At 40.9% G+C, this 21,589-nt stretch overlaps 1 protein-coding gene across 2 annotated transcripts; it reads left to right on the top strand.

The window, feature by feature from the left end:
- The first annotated feature begins 367 nt into the window (after window positions 1-367).
- Window positions 368-21,401, top strand: ADNP2 (ADNP homeobox 2). 2 transcript variants are annotated; one of them, XM_066557782.1, is made up of 5 exons: window positions 368-471; window positions 5,956-6,109; window positions 7,870-7,989; window positions 13,032-13,121; window positions 15,989-21,401. In XM_066557782.1, the coding sequence occupies exons 3-5, from the start codon at window positions 7,882-7,884 to the stop codon at window positions 18,956-18,958; spliced, it is 3,168 nt and encodes a 1,055-aa protein (XP_066413879.1). In that variant the 5' UTR covers window positions 368-471; window positions 5,956-6,109; window positions 7,870-7,881; the 3' UTR covers window positions 18,959-21,401. The 2 variants fall into 2 exon arrangements, with proteins under 2 accessions (XP_066413879.1, XP_066413873.1); XM_066557776.1 differs by having other exon boundaries at window positions 5,956-6,113.
- Window positions 21,402-21,589: the final 188 nt, after the last annotated feature.

Raw genomic sequence — 21,589 nt, 5'->3', positions numbered from 1 at the left:
CGCCTCTAGCCCCGCCCATCCCTCTGGGGAACCAATGGGAATGCTGGCTGAGTCTTTCCCCATTGGCTGGCTGCCTGCCATGCAACTGAGCCTCAACGTCACTTCCTCTGGTAGATCAAGCGCCATTTTCTCTTTCTGGCGGTTGATGCGGCGCGGGCGGCGCGCGGGCGGCGGGCGCTGAGGAGGTGGGCGCAGGGCGAGGCGCGCGCGGAGCCCCGGCCATGCCACCACCCCCCCGGGGCGCGCACTGAGCGCGGCGGCGGCGCCAGGCCGGGAGGCGGGGCCGCGGGAGCGGTGGCACCGGGCAGCGCCGGCGGCAGCGCCGGGGGCAGAGCCGCAGCCGTGAGCGGTGGGTGGCGGCGGTGCGGGATCGCGGCGGGCGGCGGCGACGGCCGCAGGAGGAGGAGGAGCGGGAGCGAGAGCCAGGAGGAGGAGCAGCAGCGGCGGGGGCTCCCCCTGCAGCCTGGCCGGGTATGTGCGGCGGGGCGGGGCGGAGGGCGGCGAACGCCCTGGTCGCTGCGCGATTTCGGCTCGGCGGGCGCCGCGGGTTCAGAGCGGCTTCCACGAGCGGTCAGGGAGGGACGGGACGGGACGGGTCCGGCGCGGCCCCATCGGGCGAAGCGTTGTACGCGGGGATGCTCCCCCGCTGCCTCGCCGCTGCCGCGGGCTGTGAGCAGCTCGGTATCACCGCGCGTCCTACGTGTTGGTTATTTAATTCCAGGTCGCACTTCAGCGATGGAGTGTCTAAGGACCCAGCTTAATAGCTTGCTTTGAAGTCTGAATGAATAATTTTAATTGCTTTTAATGAATTGTTTTGGTTTGAAACAGTTTGTGGCAAACTGTAGGAGGGACAGGAGTGACACGCGTACAGAACCAGCACTTCACCACCGGCTAATGGAACCAGTTAATGGGACGCAAAATTACGTCGAATATCCTTGTGGTGTCTCATGCCACAGCAATGCATACATTTAGAAAGAAAGTTTATGAATAATGTAAACAAACACAACCCACACAATGCAAGCCTTGAAAACCATTTGAATGCGCTTGCTTTGTGGTCGAGACCAGGTAATGGGGAGTTCCAGTTGTCCTGGTTTGTGAACAGAATAAAAGACACGTGTGTAACTCCTGCTGCAGGGGTTCAGAGTCCTGGGCTGTCAAAGTTATGAACACTTTCAGCAGATAAAGTTTTGATGGGTTAATTACTTGGGATGAATTGCTTGTTGTTCTTAACAGTTTTCTTTCAACCAAAAATTTGTGTTTGTTAAAAGTTTTAAAGAGCTACAATGAAACACTTAAAAAGACTCCTGGGATATTGAATCTATATTCTAGACATCCTAGTGCTCCTTTTAATAAACTTTAATTTTGATAAAAAAATGGAGTTTCTTCAGCACAATATTTAGGAACTGGGCAAGAAATAAAGAATATGATAACTTGTAATAAGGTTTATTATAAGGTATAGTGTATATGATAAGCTGTAATAATTTCTTTGGTTTGTTTCATGGAGGTTTTGTGAAAAGCAACATCTGCCACAAATTACAGCAAATCTTTAGAAACAAGAGCACATACAGTTTTGTTATGCCTTATGTTTTTCCATTGGGAATTCCTGGATTTGGGCTAAGTCTTACTGAGTGCTGGTGGAGCTGGTTTGTGTTTAAACACTTTAGTCCTTCTTCTGAAACCTGTTGCACAGCCCTGGGGGTGATTTCAGTTCTGTCCCATTTCTGACTTGTTAAGGTTTTGGATTGTCTGTGCTGTGGACTGTTGTCTCCATTTGTAAAGTGCAAAGTCTTCGGGTCACACCAAGCTGACAAGTGCAGCATAAATGCAGTGGTACTTCCTCCTGGAATAGCTGTACTCAGGGTGTGACTCTTCTGCTCACATACACGTGGGGCTGACAAATCCTGCAGGATTTGAGTGGGCTCTATGCAGATGCTTCTATCACCTAGGATGAGCTTGGATCCTGCTGGGTTCAGGTTCTGGCTAATGTCCAGAAGGGACTTTCAAGGGAGTCAAAGTATTGTGTGAATTAGTGCTTTAGGAAGGCTCCATGAGTCTAAATGGTAGTGTCCCTCCATGGTAGTGTCCTTTAGCCTCTTCTCACCAGTCTTGGATAGCAGGGATTTGGTTGTGTGTTAATGAACCATCACAATAGTTATTTAAACCACAGTGGCTGTAGTTAGTGATCTAAATTTGCTTTGATATGTTAGGTAAGATGCAGGTTGTTGTGCTGCATCTCAGGCTATGCCATCACATATCTTACTCCTCTTCATTGTGTGTTAGCAGCTGTTGAATGATGGTCGTCTTCATGTTGGGCAAGGTGACCTTTTCAACAAGTTTGTGATTTATAGCCATGAAAAGAGCAGAATTGTTGTGACTCTTACGAGATCTATGATTTGAAATGCCCAGAGGTTTCTGATATAGCTGGACAAAGAGTTAATTTTTTTTCTTACCTCAGATTTCTATTAAGTTGCCCTTGGATAGAAATCTGAATATAAGAAGATAAACTACTTTGGTGACCAGAACTGCTCTTTGTGCATTTTATTAGAATATATTTTAAATTACAACTGATTAAACAATGAACAAGAATAGCATCCATTCTATTTAGTCAACTTTTTCTTTAGGAAGGTTTCTTCCCTCTCCCTCCATAGGTTGGATAAGCTTTGATGGTGCTGATGTACTTGTAAATCCTGTTAGGTCTCTTTCAGAGATAAGAGTCCAGGAAATGGAACTGACCTGTAATGTGTGGTTGAGCAGAGACCCAGGTGTTACTTCTCACAGGATATGTAAGCTTACCAGAAACAAAATAAAATTGATGAGGGTAAAATCTGGTATGGCCAAGACAAACTCTCATTCTGCTAGGCAGTTTTTTGGTGTGCCTGTCCTCCCAGCTGCTCTCTGCCATCCGGTGTTCTTGTTCCCTGGGTTCTTGAAAATAGATCACATGCTTTCATTTGACTTTCAGGAACGAAGCAGTTTTTATTGTTTTCTGAACTAATATGAATTGTCAACTTCTAATGAGTTTACTGTAATGGAAATAATTTGTGGGGACCGTGGGAGGCATTCCCTGGGTTGGGGAGACACAAGAGGCTTCCCTCAGGGGCTTTTGGGACCCCATTGGCTCCTTCTGTGTCCCTCAGCCACTCCCTCCCTTATTCCCGGCCATCATCTTTGTACTGCCTGAGAGCATGCTTCAGCCTGAGCTCTGGGGAGAGGGAGAAACTGGTGCTCCCCTCATGAGTGTGCCTTGCACGCTGAACATGCCACCATGCAGCTGAATAAAACATCTGTGGATACCATGCAAAGGCCCTTTTTGCTTCCTTACCCTGGACTTTACTAGGAATATTCTGGCTGCAACGTAATTTTTTATTGGTGCTTGTCAGTTCTGATGACTGCTGAAGTAAAAGTTAGTAAACAAAGCTTCCAAAATACTCCAACCCAAATGTTCCAAACCTGTATATTTTTATAAAGGTCCTATAAAAGATACAAACCTTTTAAAAAGACTAAAGAGATTTCAAAAATCTCTTTCTCAGTTACTAATGACAGTTACTAGATAAAATTTACAAAAACTTAAGAGTTATTCAATTTCCGAGGTAGATAGTTGAGAGGACGAAGTTCCATTAGTCTTCCATAATTTCCTGCTCAAAGCAGTTCTTTGAGCAACAGGCAAGTGAAGGCCAACCACTTAGAAACACGTCTGGAGATCTTGCTTCTGTACAGATTATCTGGTGTCTAAAAGTGTTACATTACGGCTGTTTTCTCTGTGGATCTTCTGACATTCCTCTTTTCCTGAAAACTCTAGAAATGCCTGATTATCTAGTTGACTGGATTTTGCTGGAAGCATTTGCATGCCCGTTGAAGGCACATATGTGCATCTTCCTTTTGCCAGCTCCATACCAACTCCATTTTCATTTGCTTGCAAATGCCTAGTTCGTGTAGGAACACAAACAAAAGTGGTGCAGATTTCATATAAGGAGTAAAGCTCTCAATGTGAGCACAGTCTGTCACTGGAGGAGGTTGCCCAGAGAGGCTGCCAAACCTGACTGGCCAAAACAGAGTGCCCTGGCTGCAATTAATGGTTGAGCCTGCTTATAGGAAGCTGGACTGGCTGTCCTCTCGAGGTTCCTTCCAAGGGGAATGAGAATGGTTCTAAGAAGTAAAAGGAGTAGGAACTTGGCATTTTGTGATGATTTCCCTTTTTGAAGAGGTGCAGTGTTAGTGTTTTTCCCTTTTTTTGTAATGCAGAGAAATGATAGTAAAAGGTAGTTACTTTGAAAACTGGTGTCTTTGTCTACCAAGATACTGTGCAGACTGTTACTTTGTCTTTTAGGCTAGACTTAAAATACTGCAGTACTGCTGGAAGGGAAGAGTTGAATTTGTGATCTTTGAAAAATCAAATGTAGTAAGTTGGGTGTTGCAATCTATGGTAACAAATGCAGAAATGAAACAAACCCATAGTGTTGAATAAAGCTACACTGTATCATTATGGAGATGTTATCTGAAAAAAACAACAAATAGGAATAGCTTAATGGCTAAAATGCCTGAGCAAGAGTTGGATAGCCTTCTTAGAACTGAATTTGAGACATCAGCTGCTACAATTATTCCTTTATTTTGCTAAAAACTTGCCTTGGTTCTGTTTAAGAAGTGACGCTAGTCTGAAAACTCAGTGGATTATCAGTTTTTTTGGAAACAATTTAAAGCTGTGAAGAATAAATTTTTGTCTTTTAGACAGGCAGTGCAGTAAAATGATAAAGACTCTTGGTAACCCTCGTTCAGTTTAACTGTAGTCCTTTTGTGTTGAATTTGCTGATTAAGAATGGAATGTGGACCAACAAATTCATGGAACCAATGTGCAAACTAAAGCCTGAGGAATGTCAAAAATAGAAGAAAAATAATTTTTTTTATGAAAATGTGGATAATAAACTGCATAATAATAAAGGAATTAAACTGAGGGCTTGAGGAAATAAGCTTAGAAGGTTGATCTTTTGTGACCTTTATGATAGGGCAGTGCTGGTCTAATGGATAGAGAGACTCCAAGAGGAGGGTAGATTTAGGTTGAATATTAGGAAGAAATTCTTAACTGTGAGGGTGGTGAGGCACTGGCAGAAGTTTTCCAGAGGAGCTGTGGATGCCCCATCCCTGGAAATGTTCTAGACCAGGTTGGATGGGACTTTGAGCAGCTTGGTCTAGGGGGAGGTGTCCTTGCCCGTGGGAGTAGATCTGGAACTAGATGATCTTTAAGATCCATTCCAACCCATACCGTTCTGCAATTCTAGTTTGAGATCCTTTTAGATCCTTACTTGCAAGAACATTGTTCAAATACCTACTGAATAACATTGCAAATGATTGCACGTGATGGCCTTTGGATTGAAGACCAACTGTTTGAGAACTGGAGCATAATTTATATTCAAGTTTTTTCTGTTATGGTGGAGGTTTTGGTGTGTTTTTCTTTCTCATGGATTAATCATTTAAGGATAATTAATAATTTTATTTCATTTTCTTCTGCATTAATAATTTCAGAATGATTGCTGGTTAAGAAAACTGTTGAGGTACATGGATGTTGTGTACTACACCCCTATTGACTGTTTCTTCTTTGTGAGCTAGACATGCCTCAACAAATGCCTGTATCACCTTCTTCAGTAGCATCAATGTATGAGGTGGAAGACTGAGATGGGGAAACTGTTTCCATTGGAGCCTGATGTATTGAACCATATTTCCTTCTGGCTGATCACCACTGGGCATGGTGGTGTCCAGTAGCTCTGTTGTTATCCGTACTGGACTGTGGGCTTGATGTGCATAACCTGCTGTCATAGAGGGACTGATCTTCAAGCTTTAACTAGGGACTCAGCAAGTTCCTGGTGACTTCACTTTAAAAAGAGTATTTTATGTCAAATTTTTGCTCATTTCATTTTGAGAGAATGCCAGACCAGTTACTCTGATTTATTCCATTCTGTATAGGTTCCTGTGGTACACCTACCCCGATGGTATCAGAATGTCTTCTGGACTTGGTGATAAAAAACATTAGAAAACGAGACTAGCATCTGTCAAATGGGGTTCCCTCTCCATTTCTCTCTACACACCTTTCCTTTCAGGGGAGAAGAAGCGAAGAATAGTATGTGAGTTTGTTGAATTTTAATCATAAACCCTTCAATTATATGTTTTTTACATAAATTAAGGTTTGGGGTGGTTACATACAGACTGGAACATTTTTTATATGATTTGTGGGTTTTGGGGATTTTTTGAGGCTTAGCTTGTGTCTTATGTGCAGGGGGATTTTGCAACTATTTGCATGAAAGTCTTCTTCAAAGTAGAGCTTTCATGTTGGCACGGAGCTTGCTTTTTTTGGTAAAAGCACAGCTTTTCAATCCATTTGAGACTGTATGTGCTGAAAGACTGTTTGGAGATTTCCTCTATTTCTATTTTTTTTTTCTTTTTCCTGTTCAGGCATCTCCTGGATGGATGAATGGTTTAGCAGTAGGATGTTGTAAATGCTCCTGGATCCTCTGTCAGCTATTTAAGCACGAACTACTGGAGAAGTTTCCAGTGACCTTTTTCAGTGCAAGCTTAGGGTTGGGTTTTGCATTCTGTGTCCATTGTAGTTTCTTAAAGTACAGTCTAAATTGTATCTTGCTGTAATCTAAGAAGGAGTTGACAAAGGCTGAGCTTTTTTTTTTACTTCTGCAGCTGAGCCTGTGGAGATACATTACAAGTTCACAAAAGTAGAAGCTTTTGCAGGAAATCTAGATTTTACTAGCAATCATATTTTAAGCATGTCCATGGTTGACAGCAAACAAAAATATCAAAAAGATTTCTCATCTTGATGGTAACATTTAAGGTGAAAGGTGTGGAATTTCTCCTTACATGATATGATTGTAATTTTCTGAATAGAACTTAATAAAATTCTGGTATTCATGTTCTTTTACGAAAACCCTACAAAACTATGTTCCTGTCATGTAGATACAAGGAGATCTGAAAGAAAAATTTGGAATTTTCTGTAGAAAGAAGAAATATAAAGATTCCTTCCCCCCCCCCCCCCCCCTTACATTCTGTTTCCTTGAAAATCAGTCAGCTTTTCTACTTGGGAAATGCTAGTGAGCCCACTTCTTTGGCTTAAAGATTTTGGGTTTTCATATTTAAGAAATGGCATCCTGGCCCATATCAGCAGGAGTGTGTCCAGCAGGACTGGGGCAGTGATTGACCCTGTACTTGGCACTGGTGAGGCCTCACCTCAAGTGCTGTGTCTAGTTTTGTGCTCCTCAGTACAGGAAGGACATTGAGGAGCAGGAGTGAGTTCAGAGAAGGGCAGTGAATGTGGGGAAGAGTCTGGAGCACAAGTCCAGTGAGGAGTGGCTAAGGCAGCTGGGGGTGTTTAGCCTGGAGCAAAGGAGGCTCAGGGGTGACCTTAATCACTCTACAACTGAAAGGAAGCTGTAGCCAGGTGGCGGTCAGTCTTTTCCTCCAAGTAACAAGTGACAGGAAAAGAGCCAAGTTGCATCAGGGAAGGTTTAAATTGGATATTAGGAGAAACTTCTTCAGAAAAAGGGTTGCCAAGCACTAGAATGGGCTGGCAAGGGAAGTAGTTCAGTTCCCATTCCTGGAGGTATTTGAAAGATGCATAGGTGTGGTGATGAGAGGCATGGATAATGACTGTGGTGGGTTAATGTTTGAACTCGATGATCTTAGATGTCTTTTCTAACCTAAATATTTGTATTCTCTGACTTTTCAGATTTTAGTTCTTACTTTAACACACTTAAATGCAAGTACCTGTGTTGAAGTATTTAGTGTGTTTTTTCATTCCTTATTATTTTTCCTCTTTTTTTTTTTTTCTTTTTTTCTTTATTTTTTGGTTATTGTGGGTTTTTTTTTCCCCAGGAAAAGTGCAAAATGTTTCAAATTCCTGTTCAAAACCTTGATAATGTAAGGAAGGCTCGAAAAAAGGTGAAGGACATTCTTGTGGATCTTGGGCTTGACAGCTGCAGGGAATTATTGAAGGTAAAGTATTTGAAAGAATGTAAACAAATCTGAAATGTAAACTCCTGACAAATATTTCACCTTCTGGTGTATATATGATAGCTTTTTTGGGGGAGTCCTTACATTAGGGGTTACTTAATACTGACTGTTCGTACCCAGGGCAGGAATTCGGTGTGTTAGTATTTAGCATGGCAAGAGTGTGTATTTCTTAGCAAGATGTGTCATAGATGGTGCCTCATATTCTGTTAGCAATGTTTCAACAAAAAGAAACAGTACAGCTTCAGGAAAAAATACCACACACTAATGAATTGTTATTTGTGTGCAATGCAGCAACTTTTTCCAGTTCTTTTAAGATTTCATGCAGATGAGGACTTCAGTCTCCTCAAAGACATCCCATCACATATCAAGGACAAGCTTCTGAAGAGACATACAAATCATCTGCATTTCTGAAAATGGAGAGGCCTTTAAACTTTGTGTCTGGTGAAAAATACCAAAATGATCTCATTGAGTTGTAGTTTGGTTCTGTATCTTAAAAAGTATATGCAGGTGTACTGGGGTGAGTAAGATAAACCTTGTGCCACTGTTGCCACTTTGAGAAGAAAATTTTGTGCATCAGTCAGGCAGAATGCACACCATCAGACTGGCAACCCAGTGCCAGAAAAGGTGCAAACACAGCGATGTAACTCCATTTCTTAACAGTAGTGTATTTCAGTGAGCTGGTGCACAGGATTTTTTGAGTGTTGAGTAGATTCATGCCTTAGTGTTGACAAGAGGTTGATTGCTTCTGTATGGCAGTACTAAAGTAGGTATAACGCTCTGTAAGGGTACTGTTGTGTCTTTTGTGGTGGTTTCTTTCTGAAACTCTGTTAGCTAATGGAAAAAAAAATGTTGAAGTCCACACGCATAACTGATTTTAGAACATTGTTATTGCAATTGAACAGTTTTGCATATATCTAAATGTGGCAATAGCTCAAGGAAAATTATAATGTCTACTAATTTTGATTTACTTGCTGTTTTTATTTTGTTAATATTCTGTAATCACACTTTTCACTCAAGAGCGGAGTCTGTCTCGACCATTGGAAGCAGGAATGTTTTGATGGTGACAGGTTTTTACTATAAAATTGCTTGCAGTCTCTTTGATTATTGCATGGACTTCAATGGTAAATAAGTAATAAGTTGTTTTGTATTTGTTTGGGTTTTTGGGGGTACGTATAATGTGTGTTTAGTTGGTTTTGCTTCATTTTTAAGTAAAAAATGATGGTGGGAAACCCAGCAAGCATTTCCACTGTAGAAAAACCTCTATGAGATTTTGGCCAAAAAATACTGGTTTGTTTTTGTGGGTTTTTTTGGTTTGTTTTTTTTTTTTTTTTTGGCAAATAATTCTTCCTCAACCAAGTTCATAATTTTAGTTTGTTTTTCCTGGGTAATCTGGGGCTGGTTTTGGTACAGGTTTAGCAGTATAGTTTGATCAGTACTTGGTTCATATGATGATGGTATTTCTTTTTGGTAGCATGATATGTGTGATGTTTTAATAAAACTTAAAATCATAGGCAGGCCTGAGTTTGAAGGCACCTTGAAAACCATCTAGTGAGAAGTACCTAAAGTTTGTTTTTTCAAATATTGAGATTTGTTTCTGGACTCTTTATGGCTGGACAATGTAAGAAATGGATTGAAATATGATATGCTACTAACATGACCCAAATCTGGTCTTGCGCTGTTGTAATGAGGTACGATAATGGACAAGAGTTGGTGAGGAAGATGAAGGAATGTAATGTATGACTAGTACCTCTCTGTAGCTTAGAGACCAAAAGGATTAGGTTTTAGGCTAATTGATCTCTGCTAGGAAGAAGACATGAGCATTTTGGCTGGAGTACTAGTTTGGTTCTCCAAGCAGTGTGTTTAAGTACATTGACTGTAAGGTCAGAGGTTTTCCTTTAATAGACTGTTTCAGCTTCTCTAACATACTGTGATCTTTAGGGCCATGAGGGTGATTGGAGAGCTGGAGCACTTCTGCTCTGAAGCTGAAGATATGCTGAGAGAGCTGGGGTTTTCAGCCTGGAGAAGAGAGGGCTGACTTCCTTGCAGCTGCTCAGTACCTGAAGGGGGCATCTAAAAGGAGAGGGACTTTTTATACGGACAGATAGGGACAGGATAAGGGGCAGCAATGTTTTAAACTGAAAGAGCGTAGGTTTAGATTAGAGCTTAGGAAGAAATTCTTTATTCAGAGGGTGCTGAGGCACTGGTACCGTTGCCCAGAGGAGCTGTAGATGCCCCATCCCTGGCAGTATTTAAGGCCAGGTTGGATGTGGCCCTGGACAACCTGGTTTAGTGAGTGGCATCCCTGCCCATGATGGGGGGGCTAGAACTAGATGATCTATAGGGTCCTTTCCTGTGGGATTCACATTCTCTGAACCTGAGAGAAGCAGTGAGAGAAGCAGAGAAAAGAATGATCAGAACAATTCTACTTTGGCACAGCACTGCACCTGTGTTGTGCCAAGGTAGATGCAATGTGGAGATTGTTTACCCAAAGTGATGTTGTTTTATTTCCTTGGCCTGTCAGGGCCAAGCACATGTGCAGACTGTTGGTCAGCAGACAGTCACAAGATTCTGTGCAGTTGAGTGCTTGTTTCAGTTTTTTAGATGTCATGTAATATAGTATAGAATAGTATGATAATTAATTAGCCTTCTTTGCTCTTTCTACAATAATGCCTCTCGCCTGTTCTTGTGTCATTCTCAGTGCAAGAGTGGCACGTTCCAACCCAAACCATTCCATGATTCTGTTCTATGATTCTGTGTCTTCATTTAAACTCTCAGCTTTTTATGGTTTTGTTAAGGAAAATCATGAGAGTTTTAATACAGAGGGGAGAACAGTTCTTATTTTAAAAATGTTTTTCTCTTCAACTTAAGAATACCTATTATGCATAAGGTTTAGTTAGGCTTCTCAGAGGGCTTTGTTCCTTTCGTGTTACCTTTCCCTTCTCCTTTTTTCATCCCCTCCTGGAAGTGAGAAATCTGGAAAGGTCATAACTAATTAGTGGATCTTTGTTTAAAGCAAGTGTTCAGAGCAGCCATTTGCCCCACTGATGAGTTCTATTGATAAGAATGGTTATTTTTATTAGTAGATATTCCTCTGTAGGAAATAGCCATTTCAGCAAAACTATCTAGTCGTATTTCCTGTGTTTGGCTTGTCGGAATCTGGGGTTTAAGTGTAGGAGCCGCTCACTCAAACCAAAAACAGAACGTGTTTCAGATAAGCCGTAAACTTTAAGAAAACTTTTTTTAGCAGTGTGTGATTCACTGCAGCGTGTTCAGCTGAAGAAGTTTTAGTAAGTCTCAAGTCTCTTCATTTTCTCAGTCAAAAATAGTTCACTAAAATTCTGGGTTGTTTCTTGTTGCATGCAAGGCTTCTTTCTAAGGTTCCTGGATTTTTTGTGGTTTGTATTTTTTTTGTTTGTTCAGTTGGTTTTTCTGAGGTTTTCTTTTTTTGTTGTGGTTGTGGTTTTGGCTGGTTGTTTTTTTGGCTTTTTTTTTTTTTTTGTTGGTTGGTTGAAGGGCAAATACATGACTCATTCAAGTCTAGGGTTGATTAGATTGCAGGGGATTTGTTTATTGTTGCCCTGAGCTTTTCTGGTTTCTCTTTGAGCATACTTGACACTTAAAAAGGTAGACAGCGTATTGCAAACTCAGCTGCTACATTTTTCTAAATTCTTGAATAATGAAGTTAAAATCAAATTATCTTTGGCATGATGTTCTGGCTTACTCTAATCTGCTGAACACGTAGGAATGCTCATATTTGCATACTGCAAATGGACAAGAGCCTAGTGCAGACAGAGCCTGCGTTAAGTAGGATTCTGTAGGTTTTTTTTGATTGCTGAAGCTTTGTTGCTCCTTGTTGCTGACTATATTCTGTGTTGCTGCTAAATTTCACGTAACATGAACTATTAGGTTTATGAATTTCACTCCTTTTGTAAGGTCATCTGATCTTAAATGTTACTTGTTATCTGCCTCTGCTGTTGAGTGGGGGTTGGTGAAGAAGTGGAAATCATGCCTTCTCTAAGTATCGGCAGAGTTTTGAGTGAAGAAGGATTTGTCAAAAGTAAGAATGTGAGGGGAGAAGAGATGCAAGTTTTCTATGAGTAAAGCCTGGATTTGTAGCTTGTGTTCCATCCAGGGCATTCTGGGTGTGCTGTTGAATCTAGGTTAGGGTCTTCAGAAATGCCTAGTAAATTGGACTCTAGCGTGAGCTTTTTGGGGTTTGTTTTTGTGTTTTTGTTTCTGGGGTTTTTTTTTTTGTTGTTGTTGTTTTTTGGGTTTTTTTGTTTGTTTTTTTGTTTATTTGGTTTTTTTTTCTTTCCCATTAAGTTTGTGTTTAAATATGTGTGGGTCTCAGAAATCTGGAGATAAACTTATTATTTTTAGGATAGTAGCTGGCATTGGCTTGAGGGATGTGAACTGCTCTGATGGGATTAATTAAAGAAGTCTGTAAGGACAGTTGCTTTCCCTGCCACAGTTGTTGTAGACACAGTAATATTGTGCTTTTGTAGCTTTGGGAAAAGCAGCTCTTGGAAATCAGCTTTTGTGAATGTCTTTTGTTTTTCCAAGTTTGAAGTGTAACAATGTTACACATATTTAATACTAAAACCTGTTGCAAAGTAAACTGTAGTGGTAAGCTAATAAAGCAATGAAGTAAGCAGTGAAATATTACCAATGAAGGAGGAGGAAGGTAGAGAGGAAAAATACTTTGCGTGTTCACTGTGAACTTGGCTGGAAGCAGTGGAATTCAAGTTTAAATATTTTCACTCCCAATATTATTTTCAGTAACTATGAAATGTTCAGAATTCCTACTCTGTTATTAGGCAGTCACATGAACAAATACTTGAGGTAAAAGAAATCAAAGCTGGTCAAAGAAGTAATTTCTTTGAATGACGTTTAGAGACTTCCAAGTCATCCTCTGTTTGTGTGGGGTTTTTCTTTTTTATTTTTCCTTATTTCCTATTGAGATTTCTTTATATTCAGAATTGCAAATGCCTCATTTTCATTTCTTGTTTTTATTTTACTTTTAGAATCTTAAAAGTTTTGATGCAGGTGAAAACTACTTCTGTAACACTTCATGGAGTGATGTCTCTCCTTGGGAGCCTGTGGGCAAAAGGAAGGTATGTATGTTCGTGACACAAATTCTGGATAAACATGTTGTGTGGAGTTGCTGAATTTGAAAATTTTCAGAAATTGGAATGCAGCTTTTTTATTGAAAAAATAGCTTTAATATTTGTTTTCTAAGTGCTATTAGTCAGGGAATAATCTTACATTTCCTCTTTGTTTTTCCCTGTAATAGAGATGGTTATGAGGACTTCAGTTACCATTTTCAGTCTTTAAGGATACAACCCTGAACATCAGTGTTTAAGATGTCACAGTAATATTTTGCCTTTTTAGCCTAACCTAATATGTAGTCTTAGCATGGTCTTCTGTACAACATGACTCCTGTTTCATTGGAAGGGTGAAAATGTGATTGCATAGATGCAAGTGGATTAAGATGAAATTATTATTAGTGGCTTGGTCTGGGGTAGCAGTGGAAAACTCTTTCCAGTTAGATTTGTGTATGTGAAACAGCTTTTAGTTCTGTATAGCTAGACTCCATAAGAAAGGCAGGATTGAGGTGAACAATTCTATAATTGTATCTAGTAGCAAGTTTCTGAGATGCTGTGTCTAGAGCAGTGGAGTATGTCCAGAAAAAAACATAGACTTGTCAGTCTTGCTGAAGAGTCTTGGGGCCCCTCATGGCCTTCTTATGGAAGACCTATCAATGAAGTTCAGTGTGGAATTGATAACACATTACTGCAGAACAGTTCCACACTGTCTCTTTTGGATACTAACCTTGTTCTTATTCATTTTCTTTAAACAATTTTGGTTTATTAATGTATATCATTCACATATCATGCTGCCTAGATTTGGGAGAAAAGAAGCTGGTCCTTCAGGATGTTCTTTTCCAAAGTTGTTGCCATAAGGGGAAAATAAATTGTTGCCTCCTGTAAACTCAGTAGGCTGGAGAAGATGTCTGTGTAAGTGCAGTTGGTGGTTTCCACCGTTTGTACTATTTTTAGGGAGACGTTAACTGTTCTGGCAGAAGTTTGGTTTTTTGAGGTTGTTTTGTCTTTCTGCATGATTCTAAGTTGTGGGGAATGTGAGACTACACAACAGAAAGTACTACTATGTTCTTGGGTAGGTTCTTTAAAGGAGGGTTAATTGAGTTTACTGCAATGTCTCTTATAAGCCTTCTTTTGGATTCCATTTATACAGTTGAAGATTGGTCAATCTCCAAGATGCTTTCTTTTTCTTAAGTGGCTTGTATTCTTATTCTTATTTTGTCAAGCTTTCTATAAAACTGGCATGCCATTGGTAGGTTGTGGTGAAAAAGCAGATGGGTGAACAGAAAAAGCAGAAAAAGCATGCAAGGAGAACATGCTGGCAGAATGGTTTGTAAAGTGTTTGTGTGGAAAAGCTCGGTTTCATACAGAGAATATCAAAGCAGTATACTTCCATCTGCTTCTGTTCAGCTGAAAGAGAATTGTTTGGAATTTTTCCTTTGTCATTTTACTCCTTCAGAAGTAGTGAGGTGTATCTTCTAGTAATGTTCTGTGTGCTTCATTAGTTCATTAGTGTCAGTGGCCTTTCTCTAGGCAGGATACTTAAAGATCGATGCATCTGCTAATTTGCTTTGTTGCTGTTTACTAGCAGCTAAGATTAGGCACCTAAAGAGGATATATAGAAGATAATGCAGTGATAGCTTAGCAGTGGGCTTCTTCAGCAGCCTTAGCCAGCCAGTGGCATTGTCTGACCCAGTCTTTTGAATTGGTTATCATCAGGAGACTCTCCTAGTGTGGTATTCACATTCTCTGAACAGAGAGAGACATATGTGGGTGATCTAACTGGGCTGGATGCTGTAGTGGCAGAACAGCTTGTTCCCTTTGGGTTCTGTTTCATGAGGGCAGAAATCAGTGAGGTGACAAACATGTCTGAGAGAACAGACAGATTCCACTAGATTTTTGAGTGTGCAGATTTGTCACCTGGGTGTTGCTGTGACCGATTCTGTAGTTTTTGGCAGGAGCCAGGGTTAGGAAGTTGATCAGAAAAAATGGTTGATGGGGCTACCAGTTTTTCAGAAAGAACAAATGATGCTCATATGGATATGAAAAGCAGTGCTGTCATGTGACATATAACTGAGGGAGCAAATCACTGGTTAGTGCAAAATAGATGTGTTCTTAAGCAGTTAAAATACTTTTCTGAGAGGAGTGTGTATGCTCTATACTGAGCGTTTTCGAGGAAATTTCACAAAAAAAATTCTATGATGGGATGCCCAGTATGTATGAGTTAATATAAATTGTATGTATGAGTTAAGTGTATAAGTATGTATGAGTTAATACATCGCTGTTTTATCATAACAGGGGGTTTTGCTACTTCCTATTATTATTTTGGCTCCAAAAGAATGTTCTTTAAAAAATCTTTGTTTATGGCCTTGTTGGGAAGGTCTGGAGAGTTTTCAGCAAAGATCAGGCTGTTGAAATACAGAAAATAAAATTATTGCCTGTTCTGCTTTTTGTCTTTTTGTCCAGTAGATAGGAGCTGACCCTGAACTAAACAAAGCTTTAAAGGTGTCAAATTAAAAGGGGTGCTATTCCTAATTCCTAAGGCTTAACTTCTGTATATAGTATATATTTCTGTCTTGTTCTGTGATTCCTGTATTTAAAAACAGACAGGCTTCAGAATTACTTCTTGTGAACTAGGGTAGAAGTAAACTCATGTAAGGCTTCTTAGTAAATTATAATGAAACAAAAAAGGCACACAAGTGTTCCCCCTCTTAAGTATGTAATCTTTAAATCTGCTTTTCAAAACCAGAAGAAACTGGGAAGATACATGCTGTACATCCAGTGAAGGCATTTCTGACAGCTGATAGTGCAGATTTAAACAGTTAACAGTGGCATAGGAACTGACAGTTTCTAAGTGGATGTTTTTCTTTGGTTTGCAGAGATACAGAACAAAGCCGTACTGCTGTGGCTTATGCAAGTTCTCATCCAAATTGCTTACTTCTTTCAAGAATCACTTGCATCGTTACCATGAGGATGAAATGGACCAAGAGATGGTGGTTTCTTGCCCAAAATGTGCATTTTCTTCTCGGCCCAGAGTAGTGGGAGAACACATCTGGATGTTTCATTCATTTAATAAACGAATACAGAACTATACAGTCAGCATTTTGGATGGCATGAAACAGTTTAGGAGTGACATCATAAACTTCACGTGTCTAAAATGTCAATTCACAGACACCTTGTATTACAATATGAAGAAACATGTGCTGATGAACCATTTTGAAAACTTACTAAGTGCATATTTTGGCGAGAAATGTGATGAAAGTACACCGAATGCAGTTGAGTTCTACTGTAAAAAATGTAATGCTCCTGCGAACAGCCCAGATTCTTTAATGTACCATGTCTTGACAGCTGAAACACACAGAGACCTGGAGAACAAACTTCGATCTCTGATTTCGGAACGCATTAAGAAACCTGGACTTGTGAAACAAATGCATATTGCTCCAAAGCCTATCCCAGGTGTAGCAGCAGCTGCCCCATCTGCAGGGCCTCTTGTTGTCCCAGCAGGTTCTGTGACAGCTCCAGCTTGCATCCAGGTTGCATTTCCACAGAATAATCAAAACCAGAGCATGGTGCACACACAAGCAGTCCAGAACACAGTTGGACCAGTGACTGTCCCAAGTGCCTCTGGCAGCCTCCCAAATACCACCTGTGCTCCTGCTGCTCCATCCTCGCAGGTCGCTCTTGTGCCCAGCAATCCTCCCGTGGCTCAGAACAACCTTGGTATTCAGCCTTCACCTTCACAGGCTGTCCTTGTTTCTCACGGGTTCCGTCTTAATCATTCTGTTGGGAACATAAATAGAGCTGTGGCCCCTGCGGTTCTTCCTCTTAATCAGCCCGTCAGGCCTGGGCTCTTTCCTGTTAATCAAACAATTGGGACTATAAACAATCTGGTTCCAGCTGGAACGCTCCCTGCTACTCAACCTGTTGGCCCTGTGAATCAACCAGTTGCACCAGGAGTCCTCCCTGTGAATCAGCCAGTTGCTCCAGGAATTCTGTCTGTTAGCCAGTCACTTGGGAACATGAACAGACCTGTGGATCCCAGGGTCCTTCCTGTGACGCAGACAGTTGGGTCAGGTCTTCTCCAGCTTAACCAGCCTCTTGCCCCTGGGGTGGTTCCTGTCAGACAGCCTGTTGGACCTGGGTTCCTTCAGCTTAATCAACCTGTTGCCCCAGCACTTATCCCAGTAAATCAGCCAGTTCAGCCTCCGGTTTCTCAAAGCACAGCTTTTTTGACTGCGGGCTCTATACTGAGGCAGTTGATCCCCACTGGCAAGCAGGTTAATGGGATACCTACTTTCACGCTGGCCCCCGTCTCTGTTACTTTGCCTGTACCTCCCGGTGGTGGAGTAGCAACTGTGACACCTCCGCAGGTGCCTATCCAGCTCGTGCAGACGGGGTCAGTGGCTCAGCTGTCCCAGTCGCCAGCCAATGCTCCCTCTCCTCCTGTAGTTCTGACCTCTGACAATGTATCCTTGCAGGCCTCCCCGCCTGCTCCTGAAACAAGCCAAGCTGTCAGACAGGCCAAACAGTGGAAGACCTGCCCTGTTTGCAATGAGCTTTTCCCCTCAAATGTCTACGAGGTGCACATGGAGGTGGCCCACAAACCACTTGAAGTAAAAGTGGAAGCCCCAGAACCTCACAAACTTGCAGCTTGCGCATCCTTTCTGAGGATGACAGAAAAGGCAATCCGGTGTTACGCTTGTAAGTGTTTTCTCTGTGAGGAGGAACTCATGAAGCATATCTTCATGCATGGCTTATCTTGCTTGTTTTGCACAGGTACTTTCTATGACTTAAAAAGCCTCGTGGAGCACAACAAAACTGCACACAATGGGAGAAAGGAGTTGCATGCGAGTTACAGCAACAGAGGAATTCAGCTAGGTAACGATGCTCAGGGTGGCCTTGTGTTCCCACACTTTGATTTCAACACAGTGCTACCAGATGAAGACATGGGTGAAAGAGAAGTACATTTGGCAGTGCTTGTTGGAATATATTCAACAGTTCTTGTCCCTGTTTACATCAAAGTGAAACCTCAGACAGCACAAGTGAACAGGAGATGCACCAGAAAAATGTTCACCTGTCCCTTTTGCTTAGGTACGTTTGCTGGTAGAGAAACCTATGAAAAGCATTTGAAAGAGAGGCATCATATAATGCCGACTGTGCATACGATTTTAAAGTCTCCTGCTTTCAAGTGCATCCACTGTTGTGGTGTGTACACTGGAAATATGACTCTGACAGCTATTGCTGTACATTTGCTCCGTTGTAGAAGTGCTCCCAAAGACACCAACTCGAGCCTGAAGATGCAGCTTGAGCGCACTGAGAGGAAAGAGCTTCTGTTTGTGAATGGTGAGAAGCATCTTTCTGTGGTACTGAAAAGAAAGCAATCAGATTCCTGCTTTGTTGCAGAAGACCAAAGGAATAAGGAACAGCAGCCTCTGAGCTTAAGTACTGGCATAGCTCTGTCTGCAGAGAATGAAGTAAATTCAGGGGTAGTGCCTTTTAAACGACAAAAGATTAGGACTGAGTTAAGAAAACTTCCTTCTAGTGAGGATCTCCGCTTTCTAGCAGTAGATCCTAATCAGTATGATCACAATTCATATGAGGCACAGAAACAGTTTTTGTCAGACTACTTTCACAAGAGGCCATATCCTTCTAAAAAAGAGGTGGAATTACTTTCCTTGCTGCTATATGCATGGAAAATTGATGTTGCATCGTTCTTTGGAAAAATGAGAAATACATGCTTAAAGGCAATAAAACACCACAAACCATCTGTGCTGCTGGGTTTCAGTATGTCTGAACTAAAAAACATTAAGCACAGTTTGAATTTAAAAGATGGACCATTGGATATGTAACCCAGCTTTTTATAGTAGCTAAAAGCAATCCATAATTGCATACTTACAATTTAGCAATTTATTATATTGTTTGTTTTAACTTGCAGACTGGCCTGTTGAAGGGTGCAGTAATACAAAAAGTATCGTTCACTTCTGACTGTTATTGTGAAAGGCACACGTAGTTGTGTATTTTAAAAGCTAAAACCTTCAGACTTAAACATCTGGAATTTGTTTTAGCTTTTTCCCTTTCCTGGGGGTAGTGTTGTGGGGATTTTTTTGTTGGTTTTTTTTTTTCCTGTTTGGTTTTGGGGGTGTTTTTGTTTGTTTTTTGTTTTGGTTTGGATTTTTGTTTCTTTTTTGTTTTGTTTTGGTTTTTTGTTCTGTTTGTTTGTTTTGTTTTCTGGGGTTTTTTTGGGGGGGCAGTTTGTTTTATTTTGTTCCACTTCCATTTCTTTTTCTTCCCCTTCAGGCTCCTATTACATTTTTTATACTGTCATGTAAAACCCTCATCCTTGTTAAAACCAAATTTTATTTTATTTTTATGCAGTGTCGTCTTTTCTAAGTAATAAAATGTGTAATGTGGGTTAAAATAACAAGGTAAACTATGTGAAAAAGATTAATTTGACTATTTGTATTTTTAAGTCCTGATATTTTTGACCTGTTTCTGGTTTATCTACTGAAGCAGTGATTGCGGCCATTACATCCATTACCCTTTCAAATTCCCAGCGTGCTGGTAGCTGTGAAATACATGGCATTGTGATTTTTTTCCTCGGTCAGAATACCTGTGCCAGTTAAATCTGGTGATCTGTGGTTCCTGCTGAGTATTAACATAAGGGGCTTTTGGGGGTGCCCATTGGAGTGTTACAGTGAACTGAGTTGAAATGGTTGTGTTATCTGTTAAATAGATCTTGCTAACCAGAGGTGTTTATCCTTTTCATTTGGTGTTGAAGCCTGGTTGTTTACCTGTTGTTCAAAGCATTTATTTTATTTTCTTTTTCAAAAAACAGAGCTGCTTTGGAGAGTGTCAAATTACTTTGATACATGGAGTATATGGCCTCTCTGCATGTCACTTAAGTGTAGAAGCCCTATCCAAATATCACCCAAATATGGTGGAAAATCTGACTTTTTAAACTGCTGTTTTATACAGTAGTAACTGAGCAGAGCCTACTCCCCAGCAAATTAGATCCCTGGCTTGAAGTCCCTTGGGTCAGAAATGGTACAAACTGAACCTGGATGAATTGGTAGCATCAAGACTTTAAACTGTTGAGTACTCGAGCCGTTGATATTCATGTAGTGATTGGTTCTTGTTAGCCTGTAGAGAGCATCACAGTAGTATAAACCCAAAGAGACTTACCTTCAGTATGGACTGACATCTCTGTTGCAGATTACAGAAGAGCTGTTGGGAAGGTTCACTTGAGTTGAAGCACAAACTGGTGGCCACATCGAGGCCTTGTTGAGTGCTGTCCTTTCTGGATATGCTTGTTTTCATCTGGTTTGTCTAAGAGTGGCTCCAGTAGCAACAGCCAGTTACATAATAAATAACCTGTAAGATGCATTGGTTTTATTTCCTCCTCTTCACTCCCCCCTCCCCACCCTCCTTTCTAAGAAGAAAGAAACAAAGTTCACTTGTGCCAGTATTAGAAGGAAAGGGTGATATGCCCAAGCTGATTTCTATTTTTAAGGTAATCAGTAGACTTTTGCCCTGTGCTGTAGGAACTTTTTATCTAAAGCAGATACAAAATGTATTATTGCTGTTTCTGAAAGGGCGTGATGTGTTTAGCAGAATTTGGTGACTTCCTGCCTGAGGCTTTATAAGCTGTTTGGAGTTATATTTTGGATAAAATCATATTTTAATATTTATTACGTCAAAGAGTTTTAATGTGTATGTAACATATGGTTACTGCTATTTGGAAAAGCCTAGTAATTTAATAGCAGTGTTAAACAAACATGTACAATATTTATGGGATCAGTTGCACGCCACCCCAAAAAGTGATTAAGAAACTGTGTTCTTATAGCCTCATAATAGCTCATTAAAAACTAAAAAATAAAGTATACTTGGCCATAGCACACGGTTCATGAAGCTTGTTCAGAGGGCTGTGAGTGAGGAAGAGGAATGCTCTCTGGAAGTCCTGAAATGTAGACACTTACTCTCGCTCTTATAGCCTCTGCCCTGTGAGCCCTGTCATCTTTGGGGCAGTTCTGCTGGTTCTGGTGAGACTCCAGGATGGGGGTTTGGTAGTGTGCATCTGGGGAAGGCTTGCCATGAATGGGGGAGGATTGTAGAGAGAGCAACGTGGCTGTGGGGAGCTGGGAAGTCATTTCGTGGCTCATCCATGCTTGGGGCACCAAGGGAACAATCCAGTCTTACCAGAGTTTTCCTACATAGTGTCCAGTGTTGATATTAAATGGTTTATTTATTGGATTTTGATTTCACAGTTTCAAATAAACCGTATTTTTAACTTTCTCTTAGGTGTGTGTGTGCAAATGATTGCCTATCCATCCTCTCTCCTCTTTTAATACATTCAGAGAACTTTATGTGAACTTTTTTTGGTGCAAAATGGCTGTTGAAAGAGACAAGAGGAAAGTAAGATGTAGAACTTGGATCTAGATGCTTCAGGTAGATCTTAGTGCGTTATAGTAATTGTGTATTAT

Source organism: Molothrus aeneus, chromosome 1 (assembly GCF_037042795.1).
Source record: "Molothrus aeneus isolate 106 chromosome 1, BPBGC_Maene_1.0, whole genome shotgun sequence".
Classification (NCBI taxonomy): domain Eukaryota; kingdom Metazoa; phylum Chordata; class Aves; order Passeriformes; family Icteridae; genus Molothrus; species Molothrus aeneus.
This window is presented reverse-complemented; position numbering and strand designations above follow the sequence as displayed.